Here is a 19,658-nt window from a genome sequence, read left to right as displayed (position 1 = left end):
CTAACATTAAGAAATCTTTGCAGTTTGCCTTAAAACCAATACTTGCTAGAAATAAAACAGTTCCTAGCACAAAACTTCGGCACACTGATTTGATGGGAAAGAAAGCATGGACAAACAGCCATGGAAGTTTATGAGCCAGTGGCTGGTGCAAAAGATTTGGGTACTTGCTGCAGGTGATGTCAAGCCTGGCCTATGGAGAATAAGTAACCTCACAGAAATGAGAGAGGCAYTCAAGAGATTTTGGGWTGGAAATGTAGAAATCTTYYCCCCAGCWTCCCTCAGAAGACATCCCATGGAARGAGAMGCCAGTTCCCAGAAATGACAAGTGGCTTACCGTTATCTTGGCCCAGGATGAGAGTATAAATGCTTCTGAGTCCAAACACATTCAAGAAGTACCATGAAGCAGAGCTCACCCTGACAAATCAGAACAAGCACAGCTGCTGTCAGTTCAAAGCTGGCTCATGACCTCATTCCAGCAGCACACAGAGATCATCCAGGGGTTATTAACACATTCAACATTTTCCAAGTGGGAATTGAACCTTGCTTGCTGAGAACAGGGGCTTACCAGGATGCATCTAAAGTGAGCAGCTCAATTCCCTGCTGCAACATAGGCTTAAAACGCAGCGTCAGAGGAAATGGGACCTTTGCTGCAGGATAAAGAAAAAAAAGCCCAGTTTCACACAGTGACACTGCATGACTGTAAAGCACATGGCAAAGTGAGCAGGTAGATCTTTTATTACATCTAATGTAGTCTGAGTGCAATGTGTACAACAACCAGTTAACTTAAATTTTGGAAAAAGCTGCAGTTCTGTATTAATTTTAATATGAAAAGACTTTCTGAAACTTTGTCAGATGATCTAACCCCCACAGGTATTACTTAAGTGACCGTGGAGGAAAATGGTTCCTGTTGAAGAGGTAGTTATCACATAAAGAGTCTAGAAAAAAAAAACCCATAACTATGAATTTAAGTATATTTTTATGTGTACACTCCAAATTACACAGTAACCAACTCCCTGGACAGGTGCAGAGGAAAATCCACTGTATCAACCTGAAGTTTTATTAAAATACTGGTTTTGTCACTACAGTTGTTCCTGATGAGCTATTTTCTCTGAGACCATGTTCAATACTCTGGAAACAATTTCCCCCCATGCAATGGGAGAAGCAAATCTATGCAGCTCATGGAGTGAAGAGCAGCAGTGCCACAACCCAAATTTATGTTACTTCTAACTGACTGCTGTCAGGTTGAGGAGCAAATCTCTGATGCAGCCCAGACCCTGAAGGTCATCTTCACAAACACAGCCAGACTCGTGTCCAGACACTTACTTGTGACAAATCCTGAAAATGTCATGTTGATCCAACCACCAATGAGGATCATAGGCAGAACATTGGTTACATTCCCTTTCATCATATCTGTCAACATGGTAGGATCTGCAAACCATAGATTGGATGTGAAGCAGCAGCATATCACAATAAAGGGCAACAAGTCATTACACATCAGCTAATTAAGAAACTGCATGAGACAACAGTCCTATCCCAGTATCTATGATTTTCCATTGCTGACAATACTTTGCAAAATGAGACAAGCAGCCAGAGTGGTGGTGGCTGCTGCCACAGGGGTGTTGTGTTTTGTGCTGCCTGACCCCATCCTTTGCTCCATATCTCTGAACTTGCCTGACCCCTCTATGAGCTGATCTGAGTAGAAGGAGAACAAATTACTATTTTGTTATGTACATTAGTTAAATTAAATTGGAGAGGATCCTGCAGGAGCTGGAGCAAAACACTGGCAAAAGGAGATGAGTTGAGAGCAGGACTGCCCACTCCTGGCTACCCTGAGGAGGTCAGGTCTCATGAGATGCTGCAAGCAGCTCAAGGCTGAAGTTGAGCAACATGGAGTGACCCAATGTCTTGTTACTCAAGAGGGGTATCTCACTCCCCCTGTGCCCAATACAAGCTGAAGAGTCCCACCCCCTTCCTCACACTCTCTCAACTCCCTGCAAAGCTGATTCATTTCCACTCTCGGCAGACAGTGACAGCTTTTTCTACCTGCAGTTATGGCTATAGCTGCAGTTATGGTACCTGAACATACCTGTCATTGGTGAAGGAGGCACTACCTTTCTTTTTGTTTTCTTAAAAAATCCATCCTCGGGGTTATTAAAAAAATATTTCCGGGACAGGAAAGACTGAAAACAGAAAAAGGCAATGCCAACACCATAAGAAGTAAAAGGACAGAAGCATTAGTTCTTGCTCAGACATTCAGACATTTTATGAGTTCTTTTGCAACACACCTTTTTTGGACTGACACCTCACTGCCCATGTATCTTAAAGCTCCCCACATTCCTCTGCATCCAAAGTACCAGACCTCTGGCTTTTTGAAATTCTTAAAATAATTATAATAAATCTCTGAAGAAAAGCCCATAAAAAAAATAAAAGAGCTTTTAGTGCTTTGTGTCAATTCTTTGTGCTGGTTGAGCACCAATATTGATACATGGGACATTTTCACTCTCCCAGCTGACCTCTGGACTTAAAAAATACACATTTGGTACCAACAGAGCCAACATAAGCGATGGATTTGTAGTTTAGTAAACATTTCAGCTGACATTGTACGACCACCTCGTTATCCCAAGCTTGTATTACATCCCTGCATGCTTGCTGGTAGATATTAAATACACAGATATTGGAGGCACACCTCATGTCAGCATGCAGTTAAAACACCAAGCTAACATTAATGTCAGAGAAAAGACATACATCGGTCCCGTGTTCAGGATTCCTAAGAATCTGCCCTCCTGGACAGTGCCCTCGCCCAGGGCAGACCCGGCAGTGTCCCAGCCCGCGGGCCCTTGTGGGCGCTGTTCCTCCTGCCCGCACAGCCCCGCGCTTTGTGCTCCTTTCACAGTCATCCTCTTTGTAAAGCCCCACAGCGCAGCTCCCTACCTGCTTTGGAATGTATTTTCCATTTTCCCGAAGGACTCTGCTCCGGATCAGGACTTGGCTGGAAGAGAAACACGTGGCGTTAGCGGGCCGGACCGGGGGAAGCGGGGGGCGGGCGGGGGCGAGGCGGGCCCTGACCTGTCGGACACCTGCTCCTGCGTGAGGCGCTTGTCGCTCTGCAGCAGGATGGACACGTAGTGCCGGATCATGCCCACGAAGAAGGTGATGAAGACGATGGGCAGCACCACCCATAGCCGGATGTTGGAGTCCAGCAGCAGCTCGGGCTCGCTCATCGCGGCGGTGCCGCCTCGGGCCCGGCTCCGGCCGACACCGGGCCGCCGCCGCACGCCCCGCTTCCGCTTCCGCTTCCGGGACCGCCCTTCCGCCGCTAGCGGAATGACGTCAGCGCGCGCCGCTGGCGGGAAACTTGAGCGCGAGCGGCGGGAGAGGCGTGAGGGGACAGCGGGACGGTGAGGGGACAGCGGGACGGTGAGGGGACAGCGGGACGGTGAGGGGACAGCGGGACCGGAGAGGCGTGAGGGGACAGCGGGACGATGAGGGGACAGCGGGGTGGGAGAGGCGTGAGGGGACAGCTGGGCGTCCTGTCTTGCCCTGTCCTATCCTGGCCTGCTGTGCCCTGCCCGGAGGGGACGGGAGAGAACAAGAGGTGGGCTCGGCTCAGCTCCGGTGCAGGTGGGCTCCGGTGCAGGTGTGCTGAGCTGAGGGAAGGTGAAGCGGACGCCTTTGGCTGTAGGCACGATGAGAGAAGGGCTCTCCGGTGGTGGCACAGCACGCCTGTCTGGGCTGTCAGGCTGTGCCTCGGAGCCAGAACAGAATCACAGCTTTGTTAGGGTTGGAAGGAACCACCGAGATGATCCAGTTCAACCYCTCTGCCAAAAAAGGGTCACCYAGAGCAGGTGACGCAGGAMMGGGTCCAGGTGGATTTGGAATGTCTGCAGAGAGGGAGACTCCACRAYATYCCTGGGCAGCTGTTCCAGTGCTCTGCCATCCACAACCTAAAGAATTTTTTTGTCAAATTGAGGTGAAACTTCTGGTGGGTTTAGTTTTGGCCATTGCTCCTTATCTTTGCGCACCACTGAAGGGAGTCTGGCACCATCCTCTTGGCACCTGTCTTTGAGATGTTTATATATCTAAAACAGCTGTGAAAGGCTTATTGCACTTTTGATTTTTAATTATTCTATTTCCATACTGATATTTTAAGAACTCATTTTACTAGCCTTTGCCAAACAGTTGGCATTTAGTGTGAGGTATTCATACATATTTTTTTAATAACCTGTAAGTTTTAAAGGTGAGTAAAGATTTATTTTTTTTCTTTTTAATCATCACCAGCCCCCAAAAGAGGATGGGTTAGATGTAGATTTGTGCTGAGAGAGATCATTTGCCACGATACCTGGTTAGGGACATGAACAGGGTCAGTTAGTGTGGTTGGGTTTATGAGCACTCATCTGTGAATCCTTTGTCCAAGCATGTGGAGAAGGTCTTGAGCTTAGATCAGTGGGTGCAGTCTGAGCCCTTGTAGTTGTTCACTTCATCTTGCCTGGGTCTGAATGAAAGGCCAAGCCTTGTTTTATGAGGAACTAAATTTTAGCAAAAGTGATGTATTGTGCTAGTTGAAAATGACAAGCTCTAAAATTTCATCGTGCACAGCAGAAAAATGTGGTGTGATATTGGTTACCCAGGCAATCTGTCTTTCTTTGAGCACTCTCAATTTCTGTTGTATTCCCTTTTGCTATTTACTAATACCTTCTAGATTTGCTTAAAGAGATTAATAAAACACTTGTCTTTTTCTTGCATTTTTATAGGCAACAACAAAGGTTTTGTTACCATGGTTTCAAAAAGGAAATTGTCAAAAGTTGATGATTCTGGAGAGAGCTGCAAGGCAGATTTGCCAAGTAGGTGCTTGGGTATCATCTTACTGGGGTGGAGAATCATTGATAGAGGCAACAGCTCCAAGGGGTTTTGATAATGCTGATTGCTAATGACTTGATTTTTTTATATATTTGATGGAGCATGTCTTGTTTTCTCAGAAATTAAGAAGTCACGGCTTTCTGATAAGGAAAATGCCTCTGCCCTCTGTGGATTGGAGAATGAGGGAGTCTTTGAAGAGCTCCTTAGGACAGCAGGAATTGTGCTGAAAGCTGGGGAGGGACAGAATGAAATAGGTAGGAGTTGAACACTTGCTCTTTCTGCATTTAGCTGAAAACCTGCAAAACCTGCAAAGATGGCTGGTACAAAGTGAAGATATGTTTCACTGGCAGGACAAAAATGCTTCAGTCAGCTTGTTCCAAAATTCAAACAAACCTTTATCTGGCCTCTTATTTGTCATATACCTTTTGTTCCTGCTGAATTTAGTACATCACCTAAACTCATACCAGCTCTTTGTGTGTATATCTGCTAAGTCTCAAGACTTCTGAAAGATTATTGGAGGTATATGGAAAAATATTAGATGGCACCTGTGATTACAGTATCGAATTATGGAGGCAGGAACTCTGAAACAGGAAAAAGCCATGTCATTGTTGCCTTTCAGCTCAGACAAGGCCTTCAAGACCTCCTATGTTCAGCCTTTTCAATGCTATCAGCTGCTCTCAGCCCTGACTGAGAAAAAGCACAAGTGCTGATTCCTCTCAGACTTTTGCTAACTGGAGTTCTCAATCGAGCAAATGCAGAAATATTGGTGGATGGGCTTGAGAGCTTTTACTTGGTGTAGCTGTTGTGATGTTGTGTGGATAGAACATGTGTGGTTCTTTGTTTTCTTTTTAAACTTTCTCCTTAGCTGTTGATCAAATGGCTTTCCAGAAGAAGCTCTGCCTGGCCCTGGAGAAGCACCCTACTTACCCAGGTGTAAGTAACTTTGGCAGGAGCCACATTTAAAGCTGTTTGCTAAGTAGCAAGAGATGAAAATGCAGCTGCCCATCCCTGCTAGTCCCATACAAAATGTGCCACTTAGTAACTTGCCTTGTACTAATGTGTTCAGAATTTTCCGATTCTCTCAGTGTTGCTGTTCTAGCCTTTTGGTCTCACTGTTCTTCTGACAATGCCCTATCAAAGTAATTTTCATTGCCAATATTATTCAACAGACAAAGACTCTTTCAGGAGAAAAATCACTTTCAGGGTTTCTGGTGGAAGCTGGTTTTGGTTTTGTGTTGGGTGGGAGCTATCAGCATTTAAATTGCCCTGATGTGGTGTTCCTCTCCAATCAGCTAATGACTAATTGCTGCTCTCCAATCAGCAAGTCCAGGGTGAAAGTCCTGAGGCAAGTGATTTGAATAGAAATGTTTTTTGGGTGCCACTCTTGTCACATTAAATGTTGCTGGCTCAGCTGAAGAGGAAGAGAAGCAAAGCCTCTTTAAAGCCTTTTTAAATCAAAGCAAAATGTGAGACATTTGCTTTATAGTAGAACAATCAGTGTTTGCTTTTGGAAATGGTCTAGACTAGCATTCATGTATTATCCAGCATTCCTTCCATAACAGTTTCTGTCTGCAGTTCCTTGGTTAGCTTTTCCTGGTTCCTATCATCTGCTTGCAGAATGCATCCTGAAGGATAGCAGTAGACTGGGGTGCTCCTTCAGGGCTGATAACTTCTCTCTGCTTTGCAGGTTGTGAAGCAGTTCATCAGTGGCCTGGAATCTCACATCAAGGATAGGAACCAGTTCAAGAACTGTCTCTTGCCGTGCACTCCTGTACGGACTGAAGGGTCAAGGTACAGAAAATCTATTTTGCCTTCCCCTTCAGTCAGCCAGTCTCTAGTAATGTCCTGTAACGCTGACCAGAGTGGAGGGAAAGGCTCCAGTGCTGCACCACAAGGCAGGATGGCTGGTGTAGTACATTGCTGTTTAATAGCTGTGAGTYTAGAATGTTAAGTCATAGAWTTTTTTGTCTGCCCATGGCACACAYTGGACTCCATGGCCTTTTATGCAAGAACCAAATATTGTGAAAAAAATTCACAGGGCTGGCGAATGTCAATTCCTTTTTGAGACTTTTTTTCTAGGAGATACAGCTTAACCACAGACTTTCACATTTCTAGTGTTGTAGAGAGTGAGGTGGTTCAGAGCTGAAGTGTGATTTTAAATCTCTTTTGTGTGTGTCTATGATTACCATGTGTTTCCTTAAGTTATTGTGTGTAGTTTTTAAAAAAAATAGTCATGGAGAGAGCTACAGCCTGTTCTCCTAACATGTTTTTGACAAAACTGTGGTGGAATCTTTCACCTTGCAGGAATCTGGTGCACTCATATTGCGAAAGCCTCATTAAACTGCTTCTTGGGATTAAGATCTTACAGGTATGGGCACTTTAGCTTGTTCTTTACAGTGGTTTTGATTGTGGGGAATGTTTTGCTTATGTAAGTAAGGGATTAATAGAACTGGTTTTGAGGCAGGTGAGGCTCCTTCTGGAATAATATCCAGTTTGTTGTTTCTGTAGGGACACAAAGATGCTCAGTCTGAGGCACGTGGCAGACAAGCAGAGGCAGAGGGAACTGGGTTTGTTCAGTTTTAAGAGAAGATTAGGAGAAATTCTGTGGTCTTCAAAAATCTGGTTGCAAGGTGTGGGGAACACAGAGCCAGACTCCTCTTAAAGGTGAACAGGGGCAGAATGAGAGGTGATGGTTTGGATCAATCATGGGAAATTCTGATGAGATATAACCACTTCCACTGAGGAGAATGTGTTTTTTTTTTTTTTTAAGTGGTAGAGCTGAGCACTGTTTTTAAACTTATCTAAAGTTGATGCTTTATTTTCTGTGTGGTGAAAAACAACTCAGCTGGGTATGAGAAAGAGGTTTGTTGGCCCAGAGGAATTGTACATCCTGCCTAAATGCACCGATTCTGGCACCTCTCCACTGGTGGTTTTCACTTCTCAGGCTGTGTGCCTTCTTTCTGGCATTAGACAAGAGGTTTCTTATACAGGAAATACTTTTATTGATCCTTTTGAGTATTTTATTCACTGTGTATATTTCATCTTTTGTGAAGGGTCAGTTTTGGGGGCAATACCACAGCACAACCAGTAAATCACCCTAACACTGTCTTTTTGCCTTTCTTTTAGCCTGCTGTCATAACGCTGTTATTGGAAAAGATTCCTGAATTCTTTTTTGACATGTGAGTATAAACTGGCTTTTCTCTGCCTTGAAATGAAATTTCTTTTGGACAATCATCAGCTGTTTGACTTTAACTGTTACTTCAAATTTACCTGAATGGCAATTTGCACTGATTTTTCCTTCACACCTGTGGGTTTTTTCCTTCGCACCTGTGTAAAATTATCTGTGAGGTACCATGGCCTTAAATTTGTGGGTGCATAAAGTAGAAGATAGGTTTCTGGAGGCTGAAATACAAACGTTGTGCTTAGATTGATTGTGCTTTTTGCAGCTACTGACACAAGCTTAGGAATTATTTCAGCAGAGGGACTATGGAGTGTCTCAGACTGAAATCATAATCTTGTTTGAGGAAAGCTTAACATAGACACTCACAAGGTCTGAACTGTTTTCACCCAAAAATTCTAAAGGATCTTAAATGTAAAAATGATAAGATGTTAATTGTGCTGTGAATCCTTTGGGAATTCTGAAAAATTGATGTTGTTACACTTGTCTCCTATCAAACTAAGAAGACTGAAGTTTTTTCTATGTATTAATGACCAGTTAAGAATGGGGTTAGTTGGTCTTGCTCACCAGCAACAAAGCTTTTGAGTCTGTAAGTCTGACTCAGCTGTGTGTCATTTTCTGCTGTTTCAGTGTGGGCACCTTTGGAACAAATTTCCCCCGGCTCATCGTCAATCAGTTCAAGTGGCTTGACAAGCTCCTTGACAGCCAGGTGGGTACCAGAGGTACAATCACACGGATGCTTTTGCCAAACAACTTCTGGAATGCCTCTCAGGTGGGATGAGATGAATTATTGTGCTAATGAGAGTTGATGGTTTTGTATTCACATGCTGAAGGAGAGATTTAATTTTTTTCTGTTTTGTTATGACGGCCTTGAGTGACCTCTGAATTTCTTTTACTGTTTTTCTTCTTTTCTTGCTCTAAGTCTTCTTTTACATAAATTTATATCTGTGCATGTGTATTTACATGGTTAACCTCGTTTTAAAGCTGTTGGTGACAGGAAGTTACAATCCCCTCTTTTTTAATTTTAACAAATTCCTGGATATTTGCAAGCATGTGGTGATGATAAATTTTCTGTTCCTGCTCTGGTGATTCTTTTCCTTCTTTCCCTAAGTTAGTTGGTCTCTGTGGTTACTCTCTGCTGGAGTACTAAGCACGGGGAAGCTTTTTGTTTCCCAGTTTCCTTTGCTTGCCAAGATCATTATATCCCACCTGTAAAATACCATTGTTCCACAAAAGTCTATGCTGTACTTCATTACTTCAGCGGGACAGTTGACGTAAATCCAGGCAGACCTGAGATGCATAATATTGTTGTTTTGTTGATGTTATGCTTGCTCAAGATGAGACTTTTGCATTTCACCAGTGCTCTTCTTTGCAGGATCTGGTCAAGAAGTTAATGCAGATGGTTAGTGTCTCTCCAGTACCAATCCAGCATGATATTATCACCAGTTTACCTGAGATCCTGGAGGATTCCCAGCAAAGTGAGGTTGCCAGAGAGCTCAGGTACAGATGATTTGGTTGGGAGGGCTTGTTTTGTTTTGTTATTTTCCTCCTTGCACTTAGCAGCAAAGGACAAGTTGCATTAATGCAGGTTGCTCTGGGGTTGAAGTGTTAGGACAGCAGTTAACAGTTCCTGTTAACTACAACATTTGGGGATACCTAGCACTGCCTTGGGACATTCTATTGAGGCTGTTACGCTCTTAAAGAGARCACAGGCAATCCAGCCAAACACATTGCATTTAGACAATGCTCCAAAACTGCTTTTATCTAAACAATTATTAAACTCTTGATTATCTGGATGCAGCACAGGTAGAATCTGGTTAAGTACTCACTTCTTCCGTTGTAATGAATTAGAGAGCATAAATAGARTTACCAGGAACCTAATGTTTTGTGATGTGTTTTTCAACTAATACAGTTTAAGTAGAACTTCTTGCTAGGGAAAGTTTATAAGAAACTGAGATGTCAGCCAAGAATGATTAGATGAATTTTGGGAAAGTCCATGAGGCTGTTAAAGACATGTGCAGTTCTTACATGGGAAGTAATAATTTAGGGAACGAGTTTTCCATAATGCCAGTGGCATATATTGTCAGTTCAGCGATTTCCTTGCAGTGACCACAAAAACTACTGGAATCATACAATACACTAAAGATACATTATTGGTTTTGTTAAGAGGACCGTTTGTTTTGTTTTCCATGTGTATCAGCTGCTTGCTGAAGCAGGGCAGACGGCTGACAGTTCCAATCCTGGATGCTCTTTCTCGTCTGGATCTTGATGCAGAACTTGTGGCTGAGGTGAGAGCTTTTTACTGAGCACTTCAGCAGACCCCAACCCCTGCTTAGCAGCAGAGAGCTGGAAACTGTTTCTTCATTTCAAGTACTTTGTTAAACCTGACTCCTGTAGGCCTTCAAATGTCCTGAGCTCCTGAAGTTGGAAAGAGGTCAGAAGCTAAAGCTGGTTTTTGAAACATGTATGAGGGGATCAGTGAAGAGCAAAGAGTTTTCTGCCTGCTACAGTATGCATTCAGAAATTTCAATCACAGCTGTTTTGGCAAATGCAGAAGCACTTTGTCCTGCTGCAGTAAATTTTTACAGCCTATCTTAAACCTATTTATTGTCAATATTTCATCTTTTTGAACTACAGTGACCAGATTAGACTGTTATATTCTAAGGAAAGGCAGATTGGTGAATGAATAATTAAATAGGTTTTCTCTGCAGAATGCTGATACAGGGGAAGAGATGATGATATGCCTTGTGTCTTTTGGACATGTTGCATTGCTGCACTTCTTGGAGTTGAGCTTGTTATGAGTGAAATGGAATTGGTTCATTTGAGTGCATTAAATTGTGTTTTACATAATCCCAAAAGGCTGGTGCTGCGTAACATACACATTCACCATGCTTTTCCTTTTTGAAAGCCAAGCTCTTTTTGGTGAAGAGTGATAAGGGGCAGTGGCCATAATAGGAGGTTCAGGTTGGACATTTGGAAAACCGTGTTAGGGCCTGCAGCATCCTGCATCAAAGAGGTGGCAGGGATTGGAGATTTCCTCCATCCTTGGATATCTTCAAGACTTAGCAAAGCCAAGGTGAATCCGATCTAATATTGCCAATACTCCTGCTCTGAAAAGAAGGCTGGACTATAAGTCTCCAAGGATTCCTTCCCACTACCTTAACTATTTATCTGTGCACAATAGTCTTCTGGCTGATGGAGTGTTGCTCTTTCCTCAGGTGCGAAAGTCTGCCATGACCATTGTGCCATCTGTAAAACTGGAAGATTTGCCTGTAGTAGTAAAATTCATCCTCCAAAATGTCAAGGCAGCAGATGCAGTAGAGGTACAGTATTTTTTTGTAATGAAGACCAGTGTGTGTTTTAACAGAAGTTGCTTCACAGAGAATTGTATGTTTTTAATGTTTTCAAGTAAAAGTTTAATATTGCCAGGAATCAAAGCCAGCCTGGCTGAACTATCAAACAGACTTTTTTTCATAAGTTGAGGAAACCTCAGCCTAAGCCAGATGAGGTTTGTAATCTGCCCAAATCTTTCAGGGAGATCCCTGTAAAAGAAAAAAAAAAAAAGTGTGCCTWTGACACAGAAACCAGTCTGTGCTGGTACACTGCAATTTGACAGTAGTCAGATTGATAAACTTACATGTCTCAGAATTCTTGTGATTGTCATATATCTTGCTCAGCTGCTGAACAGTAAAAACAGTTCACAGGAGCATAAAGCAAATATAGGTGGGAATTTCACAGAGTAGCTCTTAAAAAATTCTGCTTTCTGTATGCATCTGTAATATCATGACATGACAGCTGAAGAGACAAGTTTTGCTGGTTCATTTTCTAAGTTAAAAAAAATTTGGACATGATGAAGTACTTACGAATATTTTCAAGTATATAAGGTCTTGGTTTGTAATTTTGGGTTATTATGGGAAATTGTTTTCCTCAGCTTTTTCTGTTCTTCCCTTTTTTRCCACAGTGATTTGTGCATGGATTTGTACTTTACAGGTGATTTCTGATCTTCGTAAGAACTTGGATCTGTCGTCATGTGTTCTGCCCCTGCAGATCCACAGTTCCCAGAAGAAGATTAAAAGCCAAGTCCAGGCCAGGTAYTTAAACAGGTTTACATGATTCTCCAAAGATAGGATGGGACAAAAGTACTTTAAACTCTTCCTTTGCTGGTCTCTCTGGCACAACTGGCTACATACATAAACCCCATTTATCCTATGGAAAGGCACAGACACCTTTATTCCTTCCTGCTTGGTACTAATAAAATGCATTTGTCAGTCCTTGCCCAGCCAGCTTCCCCTGCCATGGATGTCGTTCCTTTTGAGCCGTCTGCATCCATGTCTGCACAAGGGATAAGCAATTTCATTTATAATATTGTTGTATWTAACAGTTCATCTGTGGAAAGTTCTCTCCAGTATGTTTTCCATTGATTCTSTGAGCTCTGTTTCCACCCTCTTGTGAAACTCCCTATCCTTGCCAGAGCATTCTCTCTGGAGAGTGGCTGCTTTAAGTAACTGCTGGGCTGCCTTATTCCTTTTGTGACAGTATCAACAGGGATTGAGTTTCCTCCTTTCTGATCGTTTGCAGTTCTTCCCTGAGCCAAGTAACCACCAGCCAGAATTGTGTGAAGCTACTTTTTGATGTGATCAAGTTGGCTGTGAGATTTCAGAAAGATGTCTCAGAAGCATGGATTAAGGTAAGGTATATGCTTCAGTCTTTSTTTCCTTATTTGTTTGGGCTCTTTGGTTGAGCTTGAGCCTGAGCCTTTCCTATAATAAAATATGATATTAAAAGACAAATRTTAGCCCTTCAGTTTACTGATACAGATTTCATTCTGCAAGAGAGGAAAAGTGTTTATCCATGTATTGAGACTGAGCTGCATGAAGCCTTAAGGTGTTTGAAAATGTCCTGCTAGAAATCAGTATCAACTGGTATTAGACTAAATTTAATTTTAAATTGTTTTTCAGTGTAAACAATGAGACTTTGTCTTGTTCTCAGCCAGTACCTCAGTTCCTTTCTCAATCCTGATGTTATTTGAGAACATCTTTGTTCAAACTCGATTTTCAGCTATTTTTTTGATTTGGTTTTGGAATATAGTATTGTACTGTAGCTTAACAGCTTGCTTGTTTTTTTATCTCTCAGGCTATTGAGAATAGCACATCTGTGTCTGACCATAAGGTAATACTTCTGCTCTCGGAGTGTCCTCCTGGTTTTTCAAGGGCTTTCTTTATGGTTGTAGATTAAGAGATTTTTCTACATGGAGCACAAACTGCCAGTGATATTCCATGGGTGGTTCTTTTGGTATTGGACTTGTTACAAGTATAACAACCATCTCTTGTTTATAACTCTTGGTTCATCCTTTCCTAATGTGAAGGGACAGTTATCTTGCTTTAATTCTGTCCTGTTGGACTCGTAAGGTTGGAACTGACTGATTGTTGGGACTTCTTGAGCTCTTTTTATCTTCTCAGTTTAGACTTTTAAGTTTTGCCTTGGAGTTATCTGGACTGTTTAATATTGCAGCATAATAAATGGTGGTTATTTCCTTTAAAAGGTTCTGGATCTGATTGTTTTGCTGCTAATCCATTCTACAAACACCAGGAACAGGAAGCAAACTGAGAAGGTCTTGAGGAGCAAAATCCGATTGGGCTGCATGCCAGAACAGCTGATGCAGAATGCCTTCCAAAACCATTCAACGGTCAGTGCCATCCCTGCTTTGGGACTCTCTCTTTTACCTCTCAAAGGTCTTGGCAGATGATGATTTAGCCCTACATTATTATAGTACATGATTAAGTGCTGCATTATTTATACATTTCCAGTTATGTACTTTTACTTCTGTTTTTTAATTTTTTTGTCCAAATCAGTGTCCCAAGGCACTTGTCCTCTGTTGTAACTGTCATGTGGTCTTTGGAGTTGAACATTCCTCAGCACTGTATGTGTTGAAAACAAGCACCAATAATCTCCTCTTTCATGGTGTCTGTATTTCAGGTTATCAAAGACTTCTTCCCTTCAATCCTAACCCTTGCTCAGATGTTTCTGCACTCAGCACACCCAGCTGTGGTCTCCTTTGGCAGCTGCATGTACAAGCAAGCTTTTGCAGCCTTTGACTCTTACTGCCAGCAGGTACAATGAGATGGTTTTATTTGGGTTTGCACTTTGTTCTGGAGTGTATGTCATGATCCTTTAGGGGACAGGGTTTCAGGCAGTTGGAAGCTCTGGAGAGGTCTGTGCCAAAGACTAGGCCAAGAAGAAGATGGGGAGCAATCCCAGCAAGACTGGTAGCAAGTGACTAAGGCACAGAGACTGCTGTGATTAACTCTACTTGATCAACTTAGTTCATATGAACAGAGCAAGGCAGACATTTTTCTGTTGATATTTCACTGTGGTTCCTCTGGGGGCTTTTTGCTTAGGAGGTTGTGACTGCTTTGGTGACTCATGTGTGCAGTGGAAGTGAGGCAGAACTGGACATTTCTCTGGATGTGCTCACGGATTTGGTGGTGCTGCACACATCTCTGCTGATGCGCTATGCTGCCTTTGTGAAGGTATGTGCAGTTCTGAGCGTGTACTGCTTTTTTGGTCCCTTACACTACTTTGCCTCATATCCAGAACKGGACAATACTTCTCCAAAATAGAGGTATTGGAAAAACTTGTACCAGCTTTTCTGTCTGGAAAAATGCAGTGGTCAGAAGTGAAAGGTATCTGCTGTCAATGTGTGAACTGTAAGATAGGACTGCATGATTTTTTTGATAGGAGACATTAAGATAGACAATTCTTTTTAGCTGGACAATGCTGTAATTCCAGGTGTGGAATGGTGCCTAAAATGGAAAGAAAATKCTGTCTTTATTTACACCAGCTATTTCAAGTACTTGGCAAAAACCTGACACCTCTGGACTGCCCATTCGATCCATTGAAAGACTGACACTACYTCAGCAGTATTTGAATCCTAAGACAAAATTGCTTGCAGAGATGGAAAAAGAGATGCCCTAATATTTAAAACAAGAAAGTACTCAGTGGGGAGAAAAAACTGGACTACTGAGTTCTAAGAAGAATAGGTCAGACCTGCCCAGTTGCCTTTTTCCAAAAGTAGTAGAAGTGGAGATTGAGGGAAGAGCTAAATGGGCAAGCATGTAACAGTACTTTCCCTGAACACTCCTTGTGGTGGTTTGTAGCTTAAGGACATCCTGTGTATAAGAGCTCTTGAAGAGGGTGGGTGTGGGTATTCCCCCACCTCTGACATTTTGGTGCTCCCTTGGTGTCAGTGGACCCTGTGGTTTAATTATACAGTGGGGGAAAGTTGCATACTTTTTGCTGTTGATTGTTAAAAATTAAAATTACTTGTTAAATTACCAAGTTRAATACTTTGTATCCTCTGACCAAACCTGTTCTAGAAAATAGATAAYTGCCACTAGTCCTGAGCACTCCTCAAATGCTTATGTTAGCCAAATTGTTCTTCCCATTTAGCCTCTGATAAAATAACTTGTAATTAAGGCCGGAGCAACAGTTTGGCATTTGTGTTTCTTTAATTTGAATGTAGCCTTTTCATGCACGCATTACCTTTACTAAAAAGGTAAAGTTAATTGTCTTCCCTGAGGTTGACAATGTATTTTTGAGAATATGGCAAGATGYTCTTGATACATCTGAGCTACCTTGTGGCTTCTCTTACAGACCATTTTAGACTCTACGCAGAAACTGAATCCATGCCAGATACGGAAGCTCTTCTACATCCTCAGCACCTTAGCATTCAGCCAGAGGCAAGAAGGGAGCTACATTCAGGTATTCAGAGAGACAACAGAGAGTTGTTCAGGCTGTGCCTGGGTTCTTCTGCTAGGTTAACTAAATAGTAGCCTCATCTATGAACAGTGATTGATGTCAGGATCTCCTTCAGCTTAAAATTTCCTTTTCCCCAAGTGGCTGCAAGCCAGCTTGCCAATCCAGACTTTCCCCCTGATATCAAGGGCTTGTCACAGGGACTGTGTGCCTCTCATCTTTCTCAGAAAGGTCCTCTCCTCTTGCACATCTAAGAAAGGTAGAGTTGCTAGACGTATTGTTGGAAGGGGATTGGTGGCAGTCCCTCATCTAACCTCGCAGTCAAAGTGGGAATGTCACCAGCATGGTGTCATGTTGACTGTTGCTTTGTCTAGCTGAGCCTTGAAGGCTTGCAAAAGTGTAAATTCAGCAGCCTTCATGAGCAACTCTGTTTCTCTATCACTTGGAAGCCTTCAGAAAGTACAGTTCAGCTTCTTCYCCAAGATGTTTGTATTGATTCAGCCACTTAAATTATGTACACCAGAGACAACAAAGTCTCTTGTTGGAAGAACTGAACTTCACAGAGCAGAGGACTCTGCTGTGAAGTGGTAGACTTCATGCCTCTTGTGCCTCTGGTTTAAACCTGAGAAGCTGTCAAACATGATCTGTCTAAATCTACCTTCATCTTGCACAGGATAACTTGTGTGACTGGCACCACAACAGTGGTGGTATTGGATACCTTTGTCTGGATCTGAATCCTTGAGCACAGCACATATAGAATAATTCAAAGATATTTATTTCACAACAGAGATGTCTGGGTTTAAAATCTTCCCATTCATAAAGTTCTACTCTTAGAAATTAGGACTATTTGCCTTTCTTTGAGTCCCTGTGTGGTTTGTAGTTGTGGAAATGTTTGAATATGCTAACTTGAGACTATAAAGGAAAACTGCTTGTCCTGTCCCGATTGGTCTGTGGCATGTAAAACAGCATGTCTGTAGTCATTTTGGCCCTTCCCACTCACCCTCTTAAATTGGAGCTCCTCACTGCCAAAATTCCCAGTTGTTTGGCAGGTTTAGTTCCTTTCTGAACTRCTTTCCTCAGCGATTTCCCTGCCTCCCACCATAAGACTTTATGTGTGACTCGTGAAAATTGCCTTGGCAACACACAATGTGATTTCCAGCCCAGGAGAATTTGCCATCAGGATGTTCTGCCTGTCACCCTCAGAAGTTGTGAAAAGAAGGGGAGTGTCTAGAATTTATTTTGAGCTTAGMGTTTGTAACTGTGGAGATCCAAGGTTGGCAATTTGACTCTATCCTCAGTGATACCAAAGATTCCAGGGGTAGGTCACCAAAGAAGTCAGTATTCTGAGAGCCAACTTCCCCTTTGCCATCTCTGAGTGTACTGCTAAACCAATGCCTCTTAGATATGAGAATCTCTGTGGGAAGATTAAGCTTTTTCTCTTGCCCTGCCTAGTTTGTCATTGGACCTTCACCACAAACTGCTCCTCCATCCCTCAGCCTCCTGAAGCTGACAGTGTTTTGAAATGCAGCTCTGCAGCTGCTGTTTGGGTGTGACAGGCTTCAAGACCATCCGCTATTTTTTTAACGTACTCTTCTATTAATTATAGGTGAAACTTGGACCAACTACACATTCTCTGTAGTAATTAGAGCAAAGTCAAAGCTAATCACTTTTATTGTTGTTTGCAGCCTTACTTGGAGYTGTGACCAGTATTTTCATAATAAAGGAAATGTCAGAATGTGCATTCCTTAAACAAARCTGTAACCCCAATAAACCATCCCCTGTAGCTCTTGAAGATGACCTTAAGTGAAGATGCCGATAGAACTGTGAGTGATACACACAAGTGCCTCTGTCGGGACATGGTCTGTCTCTCTTTTCAGGATGATATGCACATGGTGATCAGGAAATGGCTCTCCAGCACAGCTCCCAACCACAAACAAATGGGGATTATTGGTGCTGTTTCCATGATAGGCAGAGTGGCATTAAAAAGGTGAGAGAAAATGTAGCAAAGATGAATTTAATACAGCTTTCAGTTCAGGCCTGGAGTGAAAAAGGAAACAAAAACAGGAGGGCATTGCCTTTGAGTTMATGCACATCTTGGGCAAATCCAGAAACTTAAAACTCTTGTCTGCAGACTGCAGTGTTTGGTGTTCCAGCTTGTTCAGTGCTGCTCACCTGCTGCTAGTCTCAAAGGCATCCCAAATTCCATGTTAATGCCTGTTKGTGGATACCTTGACTAGTAGCAGCAGGACCTCTTTCTTGGAAAAAAAATTGAACAGTGATGGACTGGCTGCAGATCAGCTTCTGACTCCAGGCTGAATAACCTGAATCCAGGGAAATCTAAAAAAGAAGTCCCAAGCAGCATCAGATTTTCCTAATCTGTTCCAAAGAAATCTTTTTCATGCGTAATTCTCCAGTTTCTGGAGAGAGAGCCTTGTGTGTATGATGGGTTTTGCCATCTCCTGAGTCTTGTGCCACAACAGCAAGGTTATCAATTGCTTCCAGGAATGAAGGAGATGGTGGTTCACTGGAGAGACCAGAGCCGAACAGCGAGCGTGATGGGCAGGTGAGTACCAAGGATGGGTGTGGGAGACAGGGAGGATATGGTCAGCAAGGAGGGGTTACTGGAAATGCAGTGTTTACTGAAGTAGTGTGTGGCTCTGGGAGTTAGCTTTCCTGAGCCTGGGATACTTGTACATTGACTGCAGAGCCAAGAGTCGATTAAAAATGGTTTTGAAGAGATAAAGGCACCCGCTGGTGTTGCCTCTGCCAGACCAGGACAAGCAGCACTGCAGCCATTTAGTGAAAGTCTTTTCTCCAGCTGTTATTTCAAATCCAAAGGAAAGAAGCAGGACAGTCTGCTTCAGTGAGCCAAAGGTGACCATGGCCATCCTCTCAGCTTTGGTAGCTGTGCCTTTCAGGCCATCTAGAGAAAGTACTTTTGCTGTATAAGATTGGCCTAGTGGCCTTTTTCCTTAGTTTCTGTTGAAGAGCCTTCTCTGCTGGCACTCTGTTTAAGGGTGATCCTGGGCAGACTCTTTGATGCTATTATGTGGTAGAGCTGGGCCAGGACATGAGAAGGCCCGYGTTCCTTCTTAAAGCTGTGTCTGTTCAAGAACATTCACCAGGGCTTGTTACTCTAGAGATGAAACTTTGAATATACCACAGAATAAATTAGTGTAAAAAAGGACTGAAGGTAAAAGCTTGAGTTGGATCTGTTTATTTTACCCATTTCAACACTGTTTTTTCTCCTTTCAGCTGTCTACCCTGCTGGACCTTGTGGGCTTCTGCTGTGAGCAAACACCAGAGATCTTGGCTCTGTACTATGATGAATTTGCTAGTTTGATTGAGAAGCAGAAGGGCAATTTGGATTTGCAGCTCCTGGTATGTTGCAGAGCAGTTTGAACCTTAGCATTTACATGAATTCTTCAGAAAAATGTTTTACAAGCATTGGCAGGATAGAGTAGATCTGAAGATTTCTCTCCGGTCTGGGAACTTTTTTTGTTCTGTAAGAGACTGGTCARATAGAAAATCCTCATTCAGCTCTCTTGGCTTTTTTTGATTGTGGCAGATTCCCCATTGTGCTTTAACAGCTTCTTTCATGTGAAATTTTATACAACAGCAGGAAAGCCTTTTAAAGGAAATTAAGTGACATTTCAGAGCATGCTGTTCCTATTCATAGACAAAAATAGAGTCTGAAAGAACTTTAAACTTAGTATTGAAATTGGTTTCTGGGTCAGACTGTTAAATCTATCTGATCCCTAAGGACTTGAAAAAGCCACAGTGATTTATGGTAGCAAATAAATGGTATTTATGGTGATAGGAGGAGGTTTGTGAAGGCCGCTGGACAGCTCTTTCTTCCTGCTGGGAA

At 42.7% G+C, this 19,658-nt stretch overlaps 2 protein-coding genes across 2 annotated transcripts in view; one reads left to right on the top strand and one right to left on the bottom strand.

Moving 5' to 3' along the window:
- Window positions 1–277: 277 nt before the first annotated feature.
- LOC130581977 (ER membrane protein complex subunit 3-like) lies at window positions 278–3,305 on the bottom strand. Its single transcript, XM_057380409.1, has 6 exons — window positions 3,067–3,305; window positions 2,932–2,989; window positions 2,087–2,180; window positions 1,324–1,428; window positions 566–647; window positions 278–414 (listed from the first exon to the last, which is right to left on the bottom strand). Exons 1-6 carry the CDS (start codon window positions 3,219–3,221, stop codon window positions 279–281), a joined length of 630 nt encoding a protein of 209 aa, XP_057236392.1. The 5' UTR covers window positions 3,222–3,305; the 3' UTR covers window position 278.
- Window positions 3,306–3,524: 219 nt separating this feature from the next.
- The window catches only part of FANCD2 (FA complementation group D2), a 35,257-nt gene continuing 19,123 nt past the window's right edge, over window positions 3,525–19,658 (top strand). Inside the window, exons 1-21 of the mRNA XM_057380403.1 lie at window positions 3,525–3,595; window positions 4,752–4,841; window positions 4,977–5,111; window positions 5,723–5,790; window positions 6,545–6,648; window positions 7,162–7,225; window positions 7,984–8,036; window positions 8,666–8,744; window positions 9,411–9,535; window positions 10,236–10,323; window positions 11,254–11,358; window positions 12,026–12,126; window positions 12,614–12,722; window positions 13,169–13,204; window positions 13,578–13,721; window positions 14,012–14,146; window positions 14,434–14,565; window positions 15,689–15,796; window positions 17,668–17,777; window positions 18,293–18,353; window positions 19,046–19,171. Of these exons, the coding sequence (XP_057236386.1) occupies window positions 4,775–4,841; window positions 4,977–5,111; window positions 5,723–5,790; window positions 6,545–6,648; window positions 7,162–7,225; window positions 7,984–8,036; window positions 8,666–8,744; window positions 9,411–9,535; window positions 10,236–10,323; window positions 11,254–11,358; window positions 12,026–12,126; window positions 12,614–12,722; window positions 13,169–13,204; window positions 13,578–13,721; window positions 14,012–14,146; window positions 14,434–14,565; window positions 15,689–15,796; window positions 17,668–17,777; window positions 18,293–18,353; window positions 19,046–19,171 (1,950 nt within the window). The 5' untranslated portion in view covers window positions 3,525–3,595; window positions 4,752–4,774. The remainder of the gene's footprint in view (window positions 3,596–4,751; window positions 4,842–4,976; window positions 5,112–5,722; window positions 5,791–6,544; window positions 6,649–7,161; window positions 7,226–7,983; window positions 8,037–8,665; window positions 8,745–9,410; window positions 9,536–10,235; window positions 10,324–11,253; window positions 11,359–12,025; window positions 12,127–12,613; window positions 12,723–13,168; window positions 13,205–13,577; window positions 13,722–14,011; window positions 14,147–14,433; window positions 14,566–15,688; window positions 15,797–17,667; window positions 17,778–18,292; window positions 18,354–19,045; window positions 19,172–19,658) is intronic.

Source organism: Malurus melanocephalus, unplaced genomic scaffold (genome assembly GCF_030028575.1).
Source record: "Malurus melanocephalus ecotype Western Australia unplaced genomic scaffold, MMel_1.1 scaffold_452, whole genome shotgun sequence".
Lineage (NCBI taxonomy): Eukaryota > Metazoa > Chordata > Aves > Passeriformes > Maluridae > Malurus > Malurus melanocephalus.
Note: the sequence above shows the minus strand (reverse complement) of the source record. Positions and strands in the feature narration are given on the sequence as shown.